This window comes from Sarcophilus harrisii, chromosome 2, assembly GCF_902635505.1.
Source record: "Sarcophilus harrisii chromosome 2, mSarHar1.11, whole genome shotgun sequence".
NCBI classification, from domain to species: Eukaryota; Metazoa; Chordata; class Mammalia; order Dasyuromorphia; family Dasyuridae; genus Sarcophilus; species Sarcophilus harrisii.
This window is the reverse complement of record NC_045427.1, coordinates 318892798-318911512: the sequence shown is the minus strand read 5'-3', so window position 1 is coordinate 318911512 and position 18715 is coordinate 318892798. Positions and strand designations below refer to the sequence as shown.

The 18715-nt window shown below is 34.6% G+C and overlaps 1 protein-coding gene and 1 pseudogene across 1 annotated transcript in view; one reads left to right on the top strand and one right to left on the bottom strand.

The window, feature by feature from the left end:
• The window catches only part of HIF1A (hypoxia inducible factor 1 subunit alpha), a 45099-nt gene extending 35927 nt beyond the window's left edge, over positions 1-9172 (bottom strand). The window contains exon 1 of the mRNA XM_003756329.4: positions 8761-9172. Within this exon, the coding sequence (XP_003756377.1) occupies positions 8761-8795 (35 nt within the window). The 5' untranslated portion in view covers positions 8796-9172. The remainder of the gene's footprint in view (positions 1-8760) is intronic.
• Positions 9173-16720: 7548 nt separating this feature from the next.
• LOC100935008 lies at positions 16721-17203 on the top strand (annotated as a pseudogene).
• Positions 17204-18715: the final 1512 nt, after the last annotated feature.

Below are 18715 nucleotides of genomic sequence, written 5' to 3'. Positions count from 1 at the left end.
ACTCAACCTCCACTCCCTAAAGACCTCCCTCTACCCCCACCTCATAATTTGTTTGGTTATTCCCTAACAGATACACAGCTTCTGATTTTCTAATTTCTTGCCACCATGAAAAAGCTGCTATCCGTAATTTTTGTCTGTGGGTCCTTTCCCTCTCTCTCTGATCTCTTTGAGTTATAGGTGGATTTTAATGGGACAAAAGCTATGGAAAAATTAACAACTTTTGGGGCAGTTCCAAAATGATTGGACAAAAATACATAGCTCCACAATGCATTAATATCCCTCTTTTCCCAAAACTCATTTGTCATCTTTCTTTTATGTCATTTTGCCAATCTATTGGGGTATTAAGAAGGGTATCTCAAAGGTGTTTGTATCTCTCTTCTTATAAAGATTTGCAACATTTTTTCATATGGCTGATGATAAATTAAGATGTGCTCTGAAAATTTCCTATTCATATGGGGGAATGGCTCTTATTTTTAGAAATTTGCCGCAGTTCTCTATCTTGCTTAGAAATGAGAACTTTATCAGAGAAACCTGCTGCCGAGATTTTTTTTAGAATGTTGTATATTATTAATGAAAATTGTAGAAGAGAAGTGTCATAAGAGATAACATCAAAGAAGTATATGACCAAGTAAAGGAAATAGGCTAGTCATGTAGCAAGAATAAAAGATAACCAATGATCAACTCTTCTAACATTCTTAGTGGTTTGCATAATGTGAAAAGAGCTAGAGAAAGCACTTTGGGTAGACTTAATGAATAAAATTTCTAGGAAGATGGACAAAAATCACACAGAATGAGAAAAGTATGAAGAGGTTGCTATTGACATAATTAAGAGAGAGCACACACACCAATGAGACCAGAGATCAACTGAAAAGCTAAATTATTTTAAAGGAAGAATGCAATCTTCAAAAGAAATAGCATTTAAGGAAATGGTCCTTAAGATAAATTTGTGAACCATCCCCATAATAAGCATTTAATAAATGCTAGTTGGTTGATTGACTGGATGAGTCCAGGTATACACTAAGGAAATCTGTGATGGAGGTGACATGATCTTAAAAAACTCTGATAGCCTATTTTTTTTTAAGATCTGTGAACAGGGAAGACAACAAATGGTTAGGAAAAAAAAAATCATGGACAATATTAATATCAAGAAAATGAAACTACCAAACTATATACTTATTTTCTAACTTTATAATATCTTCATGAGAATGATCAATATGTTTTGAAGGTATATTTGACAAAATGTGAAAAAAAAAAAACCAATTTTTCACTTATTATTCTTTAAGGGAGCATATCTTTACAACCAGAAAATTACATGTTTTCATTGTATGTAAGTTATAAAAATATATATATATATATATATATCAAAAAACTGACCCTTTTGATTTAAAGGGAACTTTAAAGAATTCTTCAAACAAGAATCTAAGTTTTATATCTCAAGATCTTTCAACCCAGTAAAAGGATAAAACATTTAAAAAAAAAAAAGTTCATGACTTTATTATGTATTTTAAAAGGCATGAAACAGGTTATTATTAACTGGGCATATCTAGGACGATTTCACATTAGAGATAACATCTGAATTTGGCTTTAAAATTTGCAGAGCAATTCAACGGGGTAAGAGGGAATGTAAAAACACTGCAGGCATAGCAACACAGAAGAGGATAGGGTGTAGTCTGGAGTCAGGGATTAGTGCAGTTTTGCCATCAGTAACATGAGATAAGTCTAGAAGATAGGATCACACCAGACTGTGAAAAGCTTTAAATGCCAACGATTTTACTTGGTAGACAAGGGAGAAACACTGTTTTTTGTTTGTTTTGTTTTTTTTAAACATGGAAATATGTGACCAGATCTATGCATAATAAATATTTTTCTATTAGCAATATGGATGAAAACTTGAATCTATTAAAATAATTTGGGGGTGATCCAGGTAAATTACTATTTGTTCAACTCATTAATGAAAAAGGGAGTCATAAAAACAAGATATCTGCTAAATCATATATTCTAGTATGAGAGATAGATATAATCTTAGACTGACAGAAAATTTAAGAAATCATTTAGTCAAACTCCCTGACCTTTCATTGGAGAAAATAAGAGAGCTAGAAAGGTTAAGGAACTTGCCTAAGATTAGAGATATTAAGCAGCAAAACAATTCAAATAAGGATTTGAATAACACAGGATCCAAAAGGAAAGATTTCCAAAAGAGACATGCATGTAAGAAAATGCACATTGCTTTTCACAATCCTAAATGTCCCCCCAAAATTTTCTCCCTACATTCACTATACTTCTTCGAATACTATAATTTTTGAAGAATCAAACTTAAGGATAATCCTAGAAAAATGTAAAATTACATGATGCAAGAAGGGTATGGTTTATTTTCAATGATATCAAAAATGACTTAAGGTTAATGCCAGAATCTAAGAGTAAGAAGGCAATGTCTTAAATTATCTAATCCATTCCATGATCCATTCTATACCTGAAGAGGTACTCCCTCCTCTACAGTATCCCTGCCTCACATTCCTGTAATCTAGAAAGAGGAGACACACTTCATAAAAAGTGGAACACTCATGTGACAAGAACAAAAAGAGATGCATAATCCAATTTATTGTTTATATTGACCAAGTAATGAAAAAGATTTAGAACCTTTAGTATCCTAGGTGGATCCTGTGAGCAGAATCTACTGAAGACCAAAAAAACCAAAAACAAAAACAAAAAAACTTAACAACCAGACCCCTCCCCCAAAAAACCCACACAGGATAATAAAAAATATATTTACAAGTTACAATCTGTATTGAAAAAGAGAATACCATTATCAAGAATATCAAAGAACCAGTGAAATAATCTCTATCAAATGAAGAAAATTAAGTTTTTAATTTACTATTAATCAACAAGTATTTATTAATCACCATCTTTCTACCTAAACCTTTCCTTCTTCCAACTTCCCTAATACTCTGGAGGATACCAATGCATTCCTAGTAATTCAAGAGTATAACCTAGAAATATCCCTGACTTTTCATTCTTTCTCATTATTCCACATTAAATCAGTTCCAAGTGCTCCCTTTTCTATCTTTCTAATATTTCTCATATATAATCCTGCCTTCTCCTCTGAAGCTTTGACCACTCTGGTGCAGGTACTCATTACATGTCTGGACTACTATAGTAATCTGCTAATTGGTCTTTTGTTTTGAGTCTCCCTCGCTATGCCAGTTCACTCTGAATTATCAAATCAATAATACAAAAGTTTAAATCTGCCCATACCATACCATACCATACCTCTCCAGTCCGCACCATTCAATCAACTCCAGAGGTTCCCTATTGCTTTCAGCATCAAATATAAAATCTTTTGTAGCTTTAAAAACCCCCAAAATGTGTCTCTTTTTATCTTTCCAATCTTCTCACTCCATCATTCCCCTCAGCATACTCAACAATCCAGTGACATTGGCCTCCTTGTTCCTTACACCAGCCATATCATCTACTGACTCCAGGCACTTTTAATTGCTGTCAACCCAGCCTGGAACTCTTACCTCCCCTTATTTCCACCTTTTATGTTCCCTGGCTTCGTACCAAGTCTCAACTAAAGTCCCAGAAGCAATTCTTGACTCTCCAAATACTAGTAGTGCTTTCCTCCCTATTGATTTTCTTCAATTTATCCTGTCTATATCTTGTTTGCATATTGTCTCTCCAGACAGACTTTAAAGTTCTCGAAAGCAAAGCTTTTTTTGGTCTTTTTTTTTTTTTTTTTTTTTGGGGGGGGGGGGGGGGAAGGGTGGTATCCTTAGTGCTAAGGAGAATATCTAACACATAGTAAGCACTTTATAAATGCTTGCTGACTGACTACATATCAAGTAATGTGCTTGTGCTAGGGAAATTGAGCAAAAACAATTTAAAATTGGAGCTTTAAAAAAGGAGCTTGCGTTCAGTGATCAACACAATGTTTCCTTAGTTTTTACTGTCATATTCAAATACCAGATTAATTTATCATTATATCATACTTAGCTATTAACTTCAAAAAAATCTTTAAAGTTCACAACTCTTGGGTCTAAAAGTTGGAGGAACTAAATGACCTTTATGCAAAATGACAGTTACCTTTAAAATAAACTAAAGGAGAATCAATATGCTTGGGATATTAAGAAACATTTGAAGGACAATCTTAATCTGTTGGAAACAAAAGTAAAAAGAAAAAAAGAATTGTGGCAAATTTATCTCTGAAGAAGCATTTTTCTGCAGATTAACCCCTAAAGATAAATAATGAAGATGTAAGTCATACCTTTCAGATGGTATCAGTAAACATGAATCACTCAAATTCGCTAGTTATCATTTCCTTCTCCAACCTTGGTAGAAATTTTACAATTTACCTTTCAAGTTTTGAGGTGATAAGCATGGAAAGGCTACACAGGAGGTGGTGGTGTCTTAATTGAATGTTACTAAGAACTAACTCTGAAAAGTGAAGATACATGGCTGGAATGTAGAAATGTAAAGCAGACTGGGTCCAGATTGTGGAAGGCTTTAAATTCTAGGAAAGAAACTGCTTTAATATCAAGGATATTTTTTTTTTTAAACAGTTATATCTGTGTCTTTCTACTAAGAGTAATCTGACCCATGAAGTCTGACTTTAACCAGATAAAACCAGACTGAGTTGGTTTCCCATCTTTAGTTAGTTCTCAGAGTTAAAGTACTTCTGAATTTTATGCCAAATATACAAATTTCATTGCTCTCATGTCGTTTTAAATTCTGTGATCTTTAAGAACAGATGTTTCTCCAAGGAAATGTGCAATAGTTAGAAGGATTACAGAGCACACTTAATGTGACTGTCACATATCATTGCTGTGAAAGTCTCATTAATCTTTACAAAATATGTTCAAAAGGGTCTGGCAGCTGAAAAGGTTGTAGATTTCTTTTAAGTGCTTGTAGGCTTGCTAAAGGTAGAATAGCAAAAGACTAGTAAAAATCAGTTGTTAACCATTGCTAATAACAACATTGTCATGTGAAGACAACATAAAGACAAGAGTATTAAAGATTGGGAAAAGGTCATTTTTACTGGTAAAACTCATTGTCTATACCAAGACTGTTTTCAGAAGAAATCCAGGTGAACCTGTAAGATCTGGGAATCTTCATCAGACTGTAAAATATCTACTCTGAAAGTTTTTAGAACTTTTTACTTCCAACCGGATGATACTGGTAAACTCTTGATAAATGCTGCTATTCTGCCATTATTCTAGAATTACAGAAATTATCAAATGAAATAGAACACTATACTAATTACACTACAATACAATCTCGTACCACGTCACAAAAGATTAAAAAATTAGTCCAAGAAATGGAAATAAATATGCTTCAATGGTCTTGAAACTTGACTAATTTCAATTTCAATGAAAACCTATGGCTATAATCTGAATGTTTATCAAATTTATGCTTAATATCTAGTGTGTTAAGTGTGCTTTCATGATGAATTAAAGAATGTGTCAAAATTTTGTAAAAATAATATCAAATCCTGTAAAACAAGTAAAAGACTGAAGAAAAAGGATAAAAAGTTTTTTTTTTAAAAGATACAAAAAGTTGTGAGGTTTGTTATCATTCAATGACTTAGTTATTAAGCACATCACTTGGTATGTAGAGAGAATTGACCATATTTAGCAGAGATTCTATTACATTTCACCTATTTCTGAAACTTTAAGAAGTTAAAAGTTGCCCAAGGCTGGGATTTGAATCCAGGTATTATGATGTTTTTAATTATTCTAGAGCAATTATCAGGAAATTTGCTCTTAACTAGTGGCTTTTCTCTCCAAACTACTTTGTATACATTTTGCATATATTACATAAATACTTTTTAAAATGCTACTCCTTTATTAAAATGTAAGCTCTTCAAGGGCAAGGGCTTTTTCACTTGTTTCTGTATCCCCAGGGCTTAGCATAATAGCTGAAACATGCTAAGAACCAAAAAGCCAACTACTTGGCGGAAAAAAAAAAGACCCAGTCTCAAAGAAGCTAGATACTAGTGCGTTAGAAGTAGAAAAATATAAAAAGGATCGATTCTGTCCTTTTTTGAATTCCCAGGATAGTTTTGAATTTTACTTTTTTTGAGCTGATGATCTGAATAAAATTCAGAGTAATAAAAGCATTTTTAAGGACCTCTAAGGAAATTAAAGAAGTTGAAGCTATAGCAAGCTGTTAGAACTGACAGTAAACTCAAGTGTACAGAGATATATTAAAACTTTCCATTTCCAATGAAGAACAAGATATGAGTTTAAAACTAAAATAATTTGTTTCAAGATAAATTAAGTATCTTAGGAGAAGCAAAAAAGAATCTCTTTAGTAACTTAAGTTTATTAACTCTCAAAATGTTTTTAAATTTATAAAATAAAATAGATGCTTTACAAAGGAAACTGATGGTTAGTGAAAATAAATGATTTCTTCCCTCTGCCTCATGCAAGTTTATAGACTCACTGAAATGTATCCACAGACTCAGTCCAGATTAAGAAAACCTGTCCTAGAAGAACATTATGGACTTTCCCATCCACAAAGATATTTATGACCCTGGACATACTACTTTAGAAAGGATGTGATAATTTGCCTAAGTCAGAGAACAAGACATGTTAACTTTTTAAGTAAGAGTTTTTCTAAGTCTATTTAGCCTAATTATATTAAACAATTGTGTATGTTAAGAGTAGCACAAAACTAGAATTGAGGAAATAATAATAATCTTCCAAGTGTTGTTATATTTTGTATAAATGGATTCATTTTATTCCTAATACAAATACAAATACAGAACGGTCAAGTATCTCAACATGCAAAAATTACTAGTTTTCATAAAGGAACTTATACATTCAACATTTTTTTTTAGTCCCTACTACAAGAAAGACACTTTTACTAGGCCCTGAGTACACAAAGGCAAAAAAAAAAAAAAAAAAAAAAAATTAACAGTCATAACAATCCCTGCTCAAGAAAGTGGACCCATACACAATTCTTTCCATAATATTATTACTGGCTTTTTAAAACAGAAGTGAAATGGAGTGTAATATTATTTGCAAAAGGGAACTAAATGTATATAATTTTGCTTAATGCATCTTTCACTTACAAAACTAGCAAACTACATTTAGAATACATTGTTATTCTCTAGTCTGGGTTGTACAATCCATTTCAGGTAAAAGCTTTATAATTATTTCTGTTCATTGCTACCAACTTCCATAACAGCCTCTGTGGTGATCTCTTAAAAAGGCTGATAGACCTAAAGCTGGAAAGAACATATTAGAAGCTACTTAGTCCAATCCCCTCATTTTACAGAGAAGGAAATATTTTTTGAATTAACTTTTTTATATTGTAAAAATGTTGAATTATTTTATCTACACCTTATTCACCTTCCTCAAAAAGTTTCTATTCTAAATGAGTCAGGAAAACATCTCCTCAAAAAGATAATATAAAACAAACATATAGTTTTCAGATAGAGATCAGAAAGGTTTATCGTGAAATAAAGACCAGTTTACCAAAACAGAGAGCAAACATAATTTCAATATTTTACAAAAGTTTCCTGCTGGAATCCACACATCAACACAGACAAAATTTCTTTACCTAAGAAAATAACATGTTGGAGCCAAAGTGCCTGATTTTAAAATTATTCCAAATCCTTAAACATTTGCATTTTAAAAATTCTTTGGTTCGCATTAAAGCTCATAATGTTTCCCACACTTTCAAGAAGTTACGTGAAAATAGTCATTCCTTTTAACATTTTTATTAAAAGATTTTCATACAACTACTAACACAACTACAGCCCCGACGGAAAATGGGGAAAACCAATAATTCTCAGAGCTTACAGGACTTTTGTTTTGTTTCACACTTTGGTCACTTCGCACACTTAACTTTGCATCACATTTCCCTTAAGATTTGCCAAGGAGGCAAATGTTACATCTAGATTCTCCTATAGCATTTGATAATAATACAAAAGAGCAATTGTGGGTGTTTTCTGTTATGCTGCTAATGTCTCACTTCCAACTAGACACTCTGTGCTTAATAAATGCCAGCTGAGCATTACCGATCTGACAGGGAAAAAAAATAAAGCTGAGAAAACGAAATAATAAGTTGGGGTGCTAAAAAAAAAAATAACAAAACCATTGCAATTCGCTCCTTCACTCACGGCCTAGCAAGATACAATCACGATCCCTTTAGAACACTGACACCAAACTAGCACGGCAGTGCAAAAAAAGGGTAAGGCCCGGGAGAAAATTACAGGGTTCAGCCAGATATAACTGCAGCCCCTTCCTCCAGAGGGAATTTTCAACAGAACCGAGCTAGAGGAAGGTGGGAAAGAGCCCGGGGTGGAAAGGTGGGAAAGAGCCTGGGGTGGAAAGGTGGGAAAGAGCCCGGGGTGGGAAGGTGGGAGGGAGCAGAGTATGGTGACCGTAAGCAGCTTTATTTTCCAAGGCTGGATTTTCAGGCGGGGGTCGCAAGGAAAAGAGGAGGGGGGGGCTGGAGGAGGGAAGTGCGCGCGCGCCCGCGCGGTGGCTGCCGGGGGAGGGGACCAGGGGCTAAAACGTCCCGGACTCCCACTTTCAATGGCTCTCCAACCCCCCACACCAAGATGGCGACGTGGACAGTAGGGGGGGGAGCCCGACTGAGGAAAGGGGGGGGCAGAAAGGAAGAAATTAATACAAGCAGCCCCCTCCTCTCTTCATTCACATCTACATCTTCCTCCTCCTCCTCTTCCTCTTCCTCCTCCCAGCTGCGCGTGGTGGGCTTTAGGGGCGCCAGGCAGCTAGATCCCCCTTTACTTACTTTTTCTTGTCGTTCGCACCCTCGCCGCCCTCCATGGCTAAGCGCCCCTGCCACCAGGCGCTTCCTCCGCTGGGTCCGCTCCGGTTTAAGCTCCGGGTCCTCACACACGAGGCAAAGAGAGAATGAAGAGAGATGGAGAGGCAATTCTGAGGCGGCGGTTAAAGAGGGGAAGGACACACGCGGTCCCCGACTCCACCACCACGTTCCCCCTCCAAAAATAAAGAACCCAAAGCGATCCGGAAGAAGGGAGAGTTCACAAAATCCTAGGAGTATGAGTCTGGCTTTCTGTCTTCGATTTCTGTCACCGCGGCCTGGTCAGGCGCGCACCAGCGCCGATTCTCTGCTTCCCTCCTCTTTCCACAGGGGCTGCACTGAAATTCGGGAGGCGGAGGCTGAGGGAGGACCGGAGGCTGAAGGGGGCGGGGGAAGAGTGGGCGGGGAGCAAGACCGCGAGCGCGCGCGCGCGCCAGTAAGGCTGAGGGGAAGAGTAAAAAGAAGGAAGAAAAAAAAAAAGAGGGGGAGAGGGGAAGCACGCAGGCGCAAACCCTCCTCACCTGAGGGGGAGGCCGGTTCCCTAAGCACCAATGGGAAGCTCCCAAGCCGGCCTATCCCCACCCGAGCCCTCCTCGTCCTAGGCCAATCGGCTTGTGGTCAGCTGGGGACACAGCTGAGATGCTCTGCGAGTATTCACATGCTTGGCTCAGTAGTGCAGCTGTGAAACTGGTGGAAAAGGAGAGCGGGCCGGGGGGGGGGGGAAGGGGAGAAAAAAAAAAGCTGGGGTGGCTGTGCTCCCCAGCCTCGCGGACAGTTGTTTCTTCTTTTTTTCTTTTTCCCAGCAGCAAGGGGCGGGATTCCGCTAGCCGGGGCCACTGAAAGTGATCTCAGGCTTCGGCTGCTAGGCCGTCACTGCATTTCCTGTTGCAACATTCTTCCATCATATATTTCTTGTTCCTTCACCCACGCACCCTTCCTCAAAAGTAGCGTTGCGATGTACTACGCTAAGATTCTGCTCTTTACCCACATTTTTTAATGCTTTATTACAGTTTCCTTTAGTTGTAGACTTAGTCCTTTTGCTACATGAAAAAGCCAATACCATCACCCTATACTTGGCACGAACTGTATCTTTAACCACCACGGCTTATGATCAAGCAATTTGTTACTAAGCAAAGACCAAGAAACAAAAAACACAAAATAAAACAAGAAAAAAAAAAACCCAACACACACACACACACATCCTTGAGCAAATTCCCCAGGGAAAAACAAAATTGTGCTAAGAAAGGATAAGATATTCCTCCTTTTTATGCATATAAAAACTACTTTATGTAAGTTTTTTTTTTCTGTTTTCATATTTAAAAAATTGACAAGGAACCTGAATGTTGCAGCAAGGAAGAATTAACTACTGTTGGTTGAGATCTTCAACTATTTTTGTTTGTTTTTTGCCTCCATTAAAGGAGAATTTTAGTTCAGTTATGAGATTATGAAATTGGGCAACGTTCTCCATCTCCCTTCCCTCTGGTTTCAGGCTTAATTGCTTACAATTTGATGCACATACAGATCAGAAAGCTATAAGTCTGTTCTAATCATTCAACCAAAAAGCATTTCTTAAATACTTTTTATGTGCCCTCATAGATAAGCAGAGATCCACTAAATTAAAAATCAATCTGACAGTTCTTTAGTCTCCAATTCTCATTTGCTAATGTATCTTGACTGCTACCTAGTATGTCAACTACAGTGCTTTAATGGTTAAAAAAGAAAAAGAAAACATACCTAATCAGTGGTGTAGTGGAAAGAAAATTGAACCTGAAGAACTGTGTTCTATTCTTAGATTAGCAGTTGCTTGCCTCAGTTTCCTTATCAGCAAGATGTTGGAATACAGAATCCTATTTGACCTCTTTCAGTTCTGACCTTTTCTGATCTCTTTTTGCTTTAAAATCATGTTTCAGACCTGTTCTTTTTCATTTATGACAGGTACACTTTTCCCCCCTTTAAATCAATAAACATTACTGAATGTGTTTCCTTAATTTATGCAATGTTGTTGTTTGGCACCCTTCAACATATGCATATTATTACAGCGATGGGGGATTTACAAATATACGTTACAATGTCTCTTCCCTCAGGCGCACATAAAAATAAGGGTCTAAATGACAAAACATAAATGAGGCAAACAATATATGTTTTCAATATGACTGCTTTGATAATTAGAGTAAGGAGAGATTGAAGATTAATAAAAAGGCAATATTAGTAATGTATTACTTCCTACATGTCCCCTAATTTATTTAAAGTAGCTTGTTCCTCAGCTGAAAATAACCAAGGATTCTTGATAAAATTAGCCAATACAATAAAGTAGCATGATTATCATGTGGTTGCTTTTGGATACTTATTGTTCTTAAGCTAATGGTATTGTTATGGGGTAGAAGGATCCCTGGTCCCTTTCATGTTTACCACATGTACAATATACACATGCTATTCATACAGTCTTTCAGTTACATGTGATCAAACTATTTTATAATTGCATATCCACATGTCATTCTTAAGAACTATCAACAGTAACTTTTTAATTTTTACCTAAAACTGAATCACAGAACTTTCTAGTAATTTAATTAACAAGAAATAGAAAATTTAATAGTCCTAAAAGTGCCCCAAAATTAACTTTCTCATTGCAAAAGACATATAAAAAGTGTCTCAAAAGCAGCCAAGAAGAAGCACGCCCTAGGATGAAATGTAGAATTATTTTTCCACAATCACATATAACTCTATTAAATTGAATCACTAATTCAGAAGCATAGGCCTTATCTAATCACTTTTCCTATCTTTTGTAAGTATCCAAAGTTCACTCTAACTCATGATAGCAATACTTCCTGAGTAAACTTTGGGATTGCTTATAAATGATGATTTAACCCATAGCTTTTACAGTAATAAAGATTGGGCAGTGACTCAAAAGTACCAAGATAAAACCTGAAGTTTATATTGTTACCAGAAAATAAGAAACATCTAACTCCTTAAAAAAAAAAAAAAAAAAAAAGAACCTAATGAAATTTATCTAATTACAAGATAAAGTATTTAAGAAGCTACATGACTAATAAACAATAACTGGCATAATATTGCTTCCAGGTTTTGTTTTTTCCAATAAAAATTACTATATAATAAAAAGTATGGAATCTAAATGTAAAATTTGAAGGAGAGTATGAAAATAAAAAAGATTTGTACTTGAAATAAATACCTACATTCACCAGGTTGTGGAATATGAACAGACTTGCTATAGCAGCACTTTTCAGAATTCTAAATGATTACTCATTAGAGAAATAGCTCACACTCTTTCAATGGCAAATTCTCACCATTTCATACCAAACCAAAACTTTAATTTTGTTCCATGGTTTTCTTCCTTAGCATAGCTCAGATCTCTATTTAGTTAAATAGTCTGAATCCAACAAAATATTTAATGAATACCAGCTATGTTCAATATACTAAAGTAATAGACTTCAATGAAATTTCCTCTTGAATACTTTCTAGTTGGAAAAACTGAAAGGGAAGATATTTTGAGGCTTTGTCAAAACCTAAATTGTTTGGAAATTTTTCAAACTCCATCATGAATTTTTCCATTTCTAGTAAGGAGGCAAGAAAATATGGGAAATAAGAGAAAAAAAACTTCCACAATATTTAACACTTATAGAAGGCTGAAACTCCAAAAAGGTATGCTTGAATGAGACAACCAAACACTTAAGGCTAATTACCCATTCGATGTGAGATAATGACTCTATAAGTATATATTTGGGGAAATGGCTCTTCTCACTATTGGTGCTTGCTGAATGTTTGGTGTTAGGATAATCATAGGCAAGGATTGGAGGGCAGAGGGAGAGGGACCAGAGTCACTTGGCAGTAGAATGAGGAGGGGAGATGCTGGTGACTCTGGACTCCAGGATCCAGGAGACATCTTTGGCAAGCCTCGGGGCAGCTTGCCTGCTTCCTTCACTTCTCCCTCTAACGACCAAGGACTTTAATTTATCCTGACTCTGGCTGACCCCAAGGCCCTCCAGGGAGCTAGCCCATACTTTATAAACACTGATGCTTATTTTCCTTGATGATTCAAATAAGTATAATAAATGTTGTACTTATCATTGCTAAATATAATATATTATCTTAAATGACCATGTTTTCTCTTAAAAATAATTTTTAAAGTATCAGATTACTAGGATTAGAACTGAATATGAAAGCAAACTGACATATCAACATAGCATGTTGTTATTAAGTCCCATTCAACTATGAATTTCTGCCCACCGAGAGCTTATTCTCTAAAATGATAGATAATTGAATTTTTATTCAAAAAGTATTTGTTAAATGCTTACTATGAATACTCTGCTATAACCCTAGGAATACTAAGACAAAACAAAAACTATCTTCTGCCCTCAAGGGGCTTAACATTCTATTGAAGGATACAACAAGCACATAGATAATTACCTGAAGATAATTTAAAATAAAAGAGCATGTTAGCTAGTATGATCAGGAAAAGGCTTCAAGTAGAGCAAAATGGTATCTGAACTCAGCCTTAAAGGAAGTTAAATATTATAAAGGCTATTAATTGGGAGGTGGGAGTGAAGGTAGCACAGCAATATTACCTGCTCAAGAGGTAAAGTGCCAATAATATGCAATAGATATCAGAACTTAAAAAAAAATACACATACCCTTGTTGATTCTTAGCGCTAACTTTAAGAGCAAGTGACTCCCTCCACATGATTTAAAGGAAAAAGTTGCTATTGTTATTATATTATTAAACATTAATATGGTATCCATGCTGTAAGTATTAGAAAACTAGTGCCAGCTGTGATGAAATCATAGAGCAAACTCATGGGAAGGAAAGCATAGAAGTGGGAAAGGATGTACTTAGAAAGTAGATCTTAGTTTTTAGAGATATTTTATCTAGTCAGCAGAAACAACAGATCAAAAACTTAGGTCACTTTTATTTTTATTTTTATATTTCCATATCATAACTTCCAGAGAAGCTTTGTGACTTGCATCAACTCACTTGCTAATGACAGAGCAGGAACTATAGTCTAGTACTAGATTCTACCTCCCAATTCAGGGTTCTTCCACTTCAACCCAGTTGCCTCTTGTTCTTCTGAGGAAGCAGTAAGATTTCAGTAGTCATCTGTCTTTCCCTCATGTAAATTTCTGCCCCTGAATATCTGGCCATGATCCTTTATATCCATTTTGGGGTTTTGAGCATTGTACTTGTTAAAAAGGTAAGATAAGATACCACCAGATAAGTGTGACATATTATTAGCTCTATCTCCACTAGAAAAGGTGTCCTGAACTCTTTTAATCTCCTTGCCAGCAAAGGCTTAGTGCACAGCACAAAAAGGTGGTAGGGACCTAAAAAATAATCTAGAATCTAGATTCTAGACCAATCTATTTTATAAACACCTACCATAGTGTAAACTGTTTAATGGGAGAGGAAATCCAAACTCCAGCAAAATCTAATTTAGATTTCATCCAGCAAATTACCCAGCAAATGACCAGATGTAGATATTGATATTGAGTGCAGCTAAGTGATAATAGTATTAGAAGTTAGGAAGACTCATCTTCCTGAAATCAAATCTAACCTTAGACATACTGGCAGTGTGATCCTGAGTAAACCAGAGTCCTAATTCTGTTTGCCTCAGTTTCCTCATTTGGAAAATAAGCTGGAGAAGGAATTGATGAACCACTCCAGTATCTTTGCCAAGAAAACCCCAAATGATGTCATGAAGAATCAGACATGAGTGAAAAATGACTGAACAAGGTATTGATACCAGCCTTCAGAAATCAGGATGAGGTGGTGTGAGAATTATTAAAATAGTGGTATGAGAATTACAGTTGTAGGGCTAATAAAACTTTAATATTAAACATTATAGTTTTATTACAATCTACTTGAATCAGACCTTTTCCTATACATGATAATAAGTAGCAATATAAACTAAATTCTATCATTCACTTTTGGACAACCATTTATCAAACCCTTATTCAGTGCAAAGCAGTAGTAATAATAGAAAGATAAATAAGTCTCTCATTTCTGCTCACTTCATCATAGGGAGAATAACAGTAAAATGTCCCTGATATCAACTTAAAATGTTAAATAAAAAAAATCTTCAAGATATAAAACTAGACAAATTCATCTTTGAATAACTGAAAATAGATTTTATGTAGATCTCACTCTTGTTCACTTGTAAGGGTTTTTGTATCTGACAAATTTCATTAAAGAAGACAGAAAATTATTCCTCCCCTCCCAAATTGGATCTTTCCTAAGAAAGCAAGTACTTTTTCCCTCCCTCAATTAGTTCAAATTCATGACAACTGTCAAAAATGAACTATTATCCTTATTTAAGAATTTCTTTTAATCAGATATTCCTTAGCCTGATTCAATATAATATCAATATTTATAAGCAAGAATAGACAAAAAGTGAATATTTTATAGAATATTGTCAGAGACATCTTCTGAAGCAGATGTGTCAAACTCAAATAGAAATTGGTGTACAAAACTGTACACAAATATTGTTGAAAGCCATATATAAACTAAAAAAATGACATTTAAGTATTTATTTTTAATTAATATATCAGTACATTAGAATCAGATTAAAAACTTCAATTTAATCCAGTAGGAGTGGCATTCAAGAATATTGTGGCCCATATAACTGAAATCTCTGCTGTGGAGGACAAAAATTGTCCCACCATCAGCCTGAATCCTTGGAGAGCTTTAAAAATCATAAGGCCATGATTGAAAAAATTAGGTTTAATTTCATCCTAAAGGAAGGAGAACTCTTAGAAGAGTAACTCCAGAGAGAAGCAAGAATGAGAATTGAAAGTGATAACATCAGATAGAGTAACTATGTGAACTGGGTAAATAGAAAGGGGAACCTTGAGTCAGAAATCTGCCCTCATGCCAAGTTGCCTCTATTGCCATCACTATGGAGAAAAGGAAAGTAAAAGTCAAGGTATTAAGACAAAGCAGGTGGCAGTTTTCTAAAGACAAATTGAACAGATATAAAGTGACTTGCCACTATTGATTCTGCAAAGAACAGAGCTAATGAATTCATGTTGTCCTGTCCTTTTCTTCACTTGCAGTCAGAAGAGAAATAAACTTATTTTCTGATCCCTGTTTCTTAAGAATTTGCTCTGCTTTCTGGTCTATTGATTCTCTAAGATAAAGCAATTGATGAAGCATTGAATTGAATACATCTTTGTGCCAAGAAAGAAATTTTTAAAAAATTACTTCTTTCCTGGCATAATAGGGGCTAAGAGCTATTTAGACTTTATTGATTCACATTTTTATAACTTTCCAAATCAGGGGGAAATGTGAATTTGCATTACTATTATGTACCAAAAAATGATCGTACAAGCATCTAATTTGGGGAGATTTGTGAACAGAGAGCTGGCATTTTTGAGGTAGCCTCATTGGACATTTCTTTTCATTTGTCTCTTTGCCCTTTTGGAGAGTGGGGCTTAAACAAAAATTTAAGTCATATCCGAGGTACAGAAATAAAAGAAGTGACTAGAGGAAAAAATAATGCCTGAAAGAAGAGTGTAGGAAAAGATATTGCTCCCCACATTAGGGCAGAGGCCAGCCAAGAAGAGATAACTGGTCTCATAATACACTACATTAAACCAGTCCCTTCTTTCCCAATATACCATTGCCAGATATGCAAAATTAGTTCTCTAAGGATGTTAAAATATAAAAAGGGCTAATTGGGAATTACAGAATTCTCTTCTGGGTTTCAGCAAATCCAGGCGTGTCAGTCTCATTTTTTTTTTTTTTTTTTTTTTTTTTTTGGTGAAAACCATTAGCCATGGAGAATTTAAATGTCTACTTTATAATGTACTAAAAATTTAAAATCCAGTTCAATCATCTTGTATTCATTTTTTAAAATGAAAATTAAAGATAAGGAGAATCACTGTTATAGAAATTCTAGTTGGATCCTGACTGTCTACAATGGCCAGTGAAGGTATCTGTCCTGCCCAAAACATCTGTACATTGGAGACAAAATCTGGAAGCTTCTACTTTACAATTGTAGGCCATCAGGATAATCCTATTTTTGAAGAGGAATTTTTGCCAGCTGGAAAAGTGGAAGCTAAGTATCATCATCATTACCTGAACCACGTCATAGCTCATACAGTTCTTGAAAATATGTGAAAATGAAAATAGATTAAAATATATGGCTAAAAATTTGTACCTGAAAACGCTGGATAATTTTAATGAATGGTTTGTTTCTGCTTTTGTTACTGCATGCCACATGAGATTTATTATGTTTCACAATTAAGACAAGAAGATGGAATAAAGAACATCTTTAGTGATATCTATGATTTATATATGAAGTTTGAAATGAATCCATTTTATAAAGCAAATTTGTCCATTTGATTAAGTGCATTTGACAGAAAAGTTTAACTTCTTGGGAAGAAACACTTTCTCAGCTGAATACAGAAAACGTCTTAAATATGTAATCTCATAGTATGAATTGTAAGTAACTAAAAGCCAATCAAGTCTACTATCTAGTCTTGGCCTTCTAAGTCTCTGTAAATTAAGCTCCTTTCTACTTAAAAAGACAATAGGGCACCTTTTGTTTTTATTGTTGCAGGTGATCCAACTAAAATAAGTTATACTTTTGAAAAATACCATATTTAAAAAGAATGCTAGATAAAGTGCTCTGACAATGATTTTTGCCTTAAAATTGTTTAAAAGATTCTACTTTACTTAGTCTAATATAATCTTCTAAAGAAAACTATAAATCAGACAAATGTCACACTATTAATTTGGTTAATAGACCTAAAACTAAAACATAAAAGTTGGTTCACAATAGGACATAAAAATTATAGCATACACGTGGATTTTTTTTAAATTTATAAATATAGGCAATATTCATGGTGCTGAAGAAGAAAGACTTTTTTCCATTTGTCAAATTTTGTAGAAGTATTTATCTGGCAGCACCATGTATCGAATGTGACAATAATACCAAAAAGACAAAAAACTTAGAGCATGTATATAAGATTCTACCTATAAATGAAAGGAAATGATTATTAAGATCAAAAGTATGTAAACAGTACACATTTACATAATCCTTTATCATTATTATGTATTTGGAATCTTGAGGATGTTTTCTTTCCTCATCAAGAGTAACAAGAATGATAACTGCATTTCCTCTTGATAAATTAGTTTCCTATTTTTACAAAGTATTTAAGTAATTTATATATTTTAGCTTTAAAGAATAACCTGTATTAAAATTTGTCAGTTTGATAATAAGCATATAGACTATCACAAGGAAAGTTGCCTAAAATTTTTTGCATTGTAGAAAATATGGGGATTCATTCTAATAAATTATTTGTTATTTTGCAAATAGATGATATGATGATAATGAAATAATTCCTAGAAAAACTACAAAATGTCTAGTAAAATGTTATTGAATTCAATATAATAAAAAGGAAAGAAAGATAAAAAATATTAACAAATATTAGACTAACACCTGTGGTTTCATTTATACAGAAGGCTCAAAGAAAAAAAAGAAAAAACCTCCCTCTACCATGTAAGGTATGGCATCTTCTCTACAACTTGGAGTCTGTTGGGTAGAACCAGGAGTGTGCTAGTAAATGTTTAATAACCAGCTTTTCTGGAAATAAAAAAGTATTGTAGACATGACACAGTTTAATCTGTATTATTAATTTTTCTACCTAGCCTTCTTAAGTCTAGACAATCAACAAAACAACAACTCAAACCCTGATATATGGTTTTCTGATTTTGAAAGTATAAATGTTCACACTGAAAATTTCATAATTGGCAAGCTATTTGAAGCTGGTTCCAGCATGCCTCCCCTCTCCCCCCCCAGTTAGAATGAGCATACATAGATTAATTCACATGTCAAACAGCCATTGCCTATCAGAGACAAGTTGTGAACTGAGGTCTTTTTGATTTAAAAACCAGGTTTCTTTCTCCTAT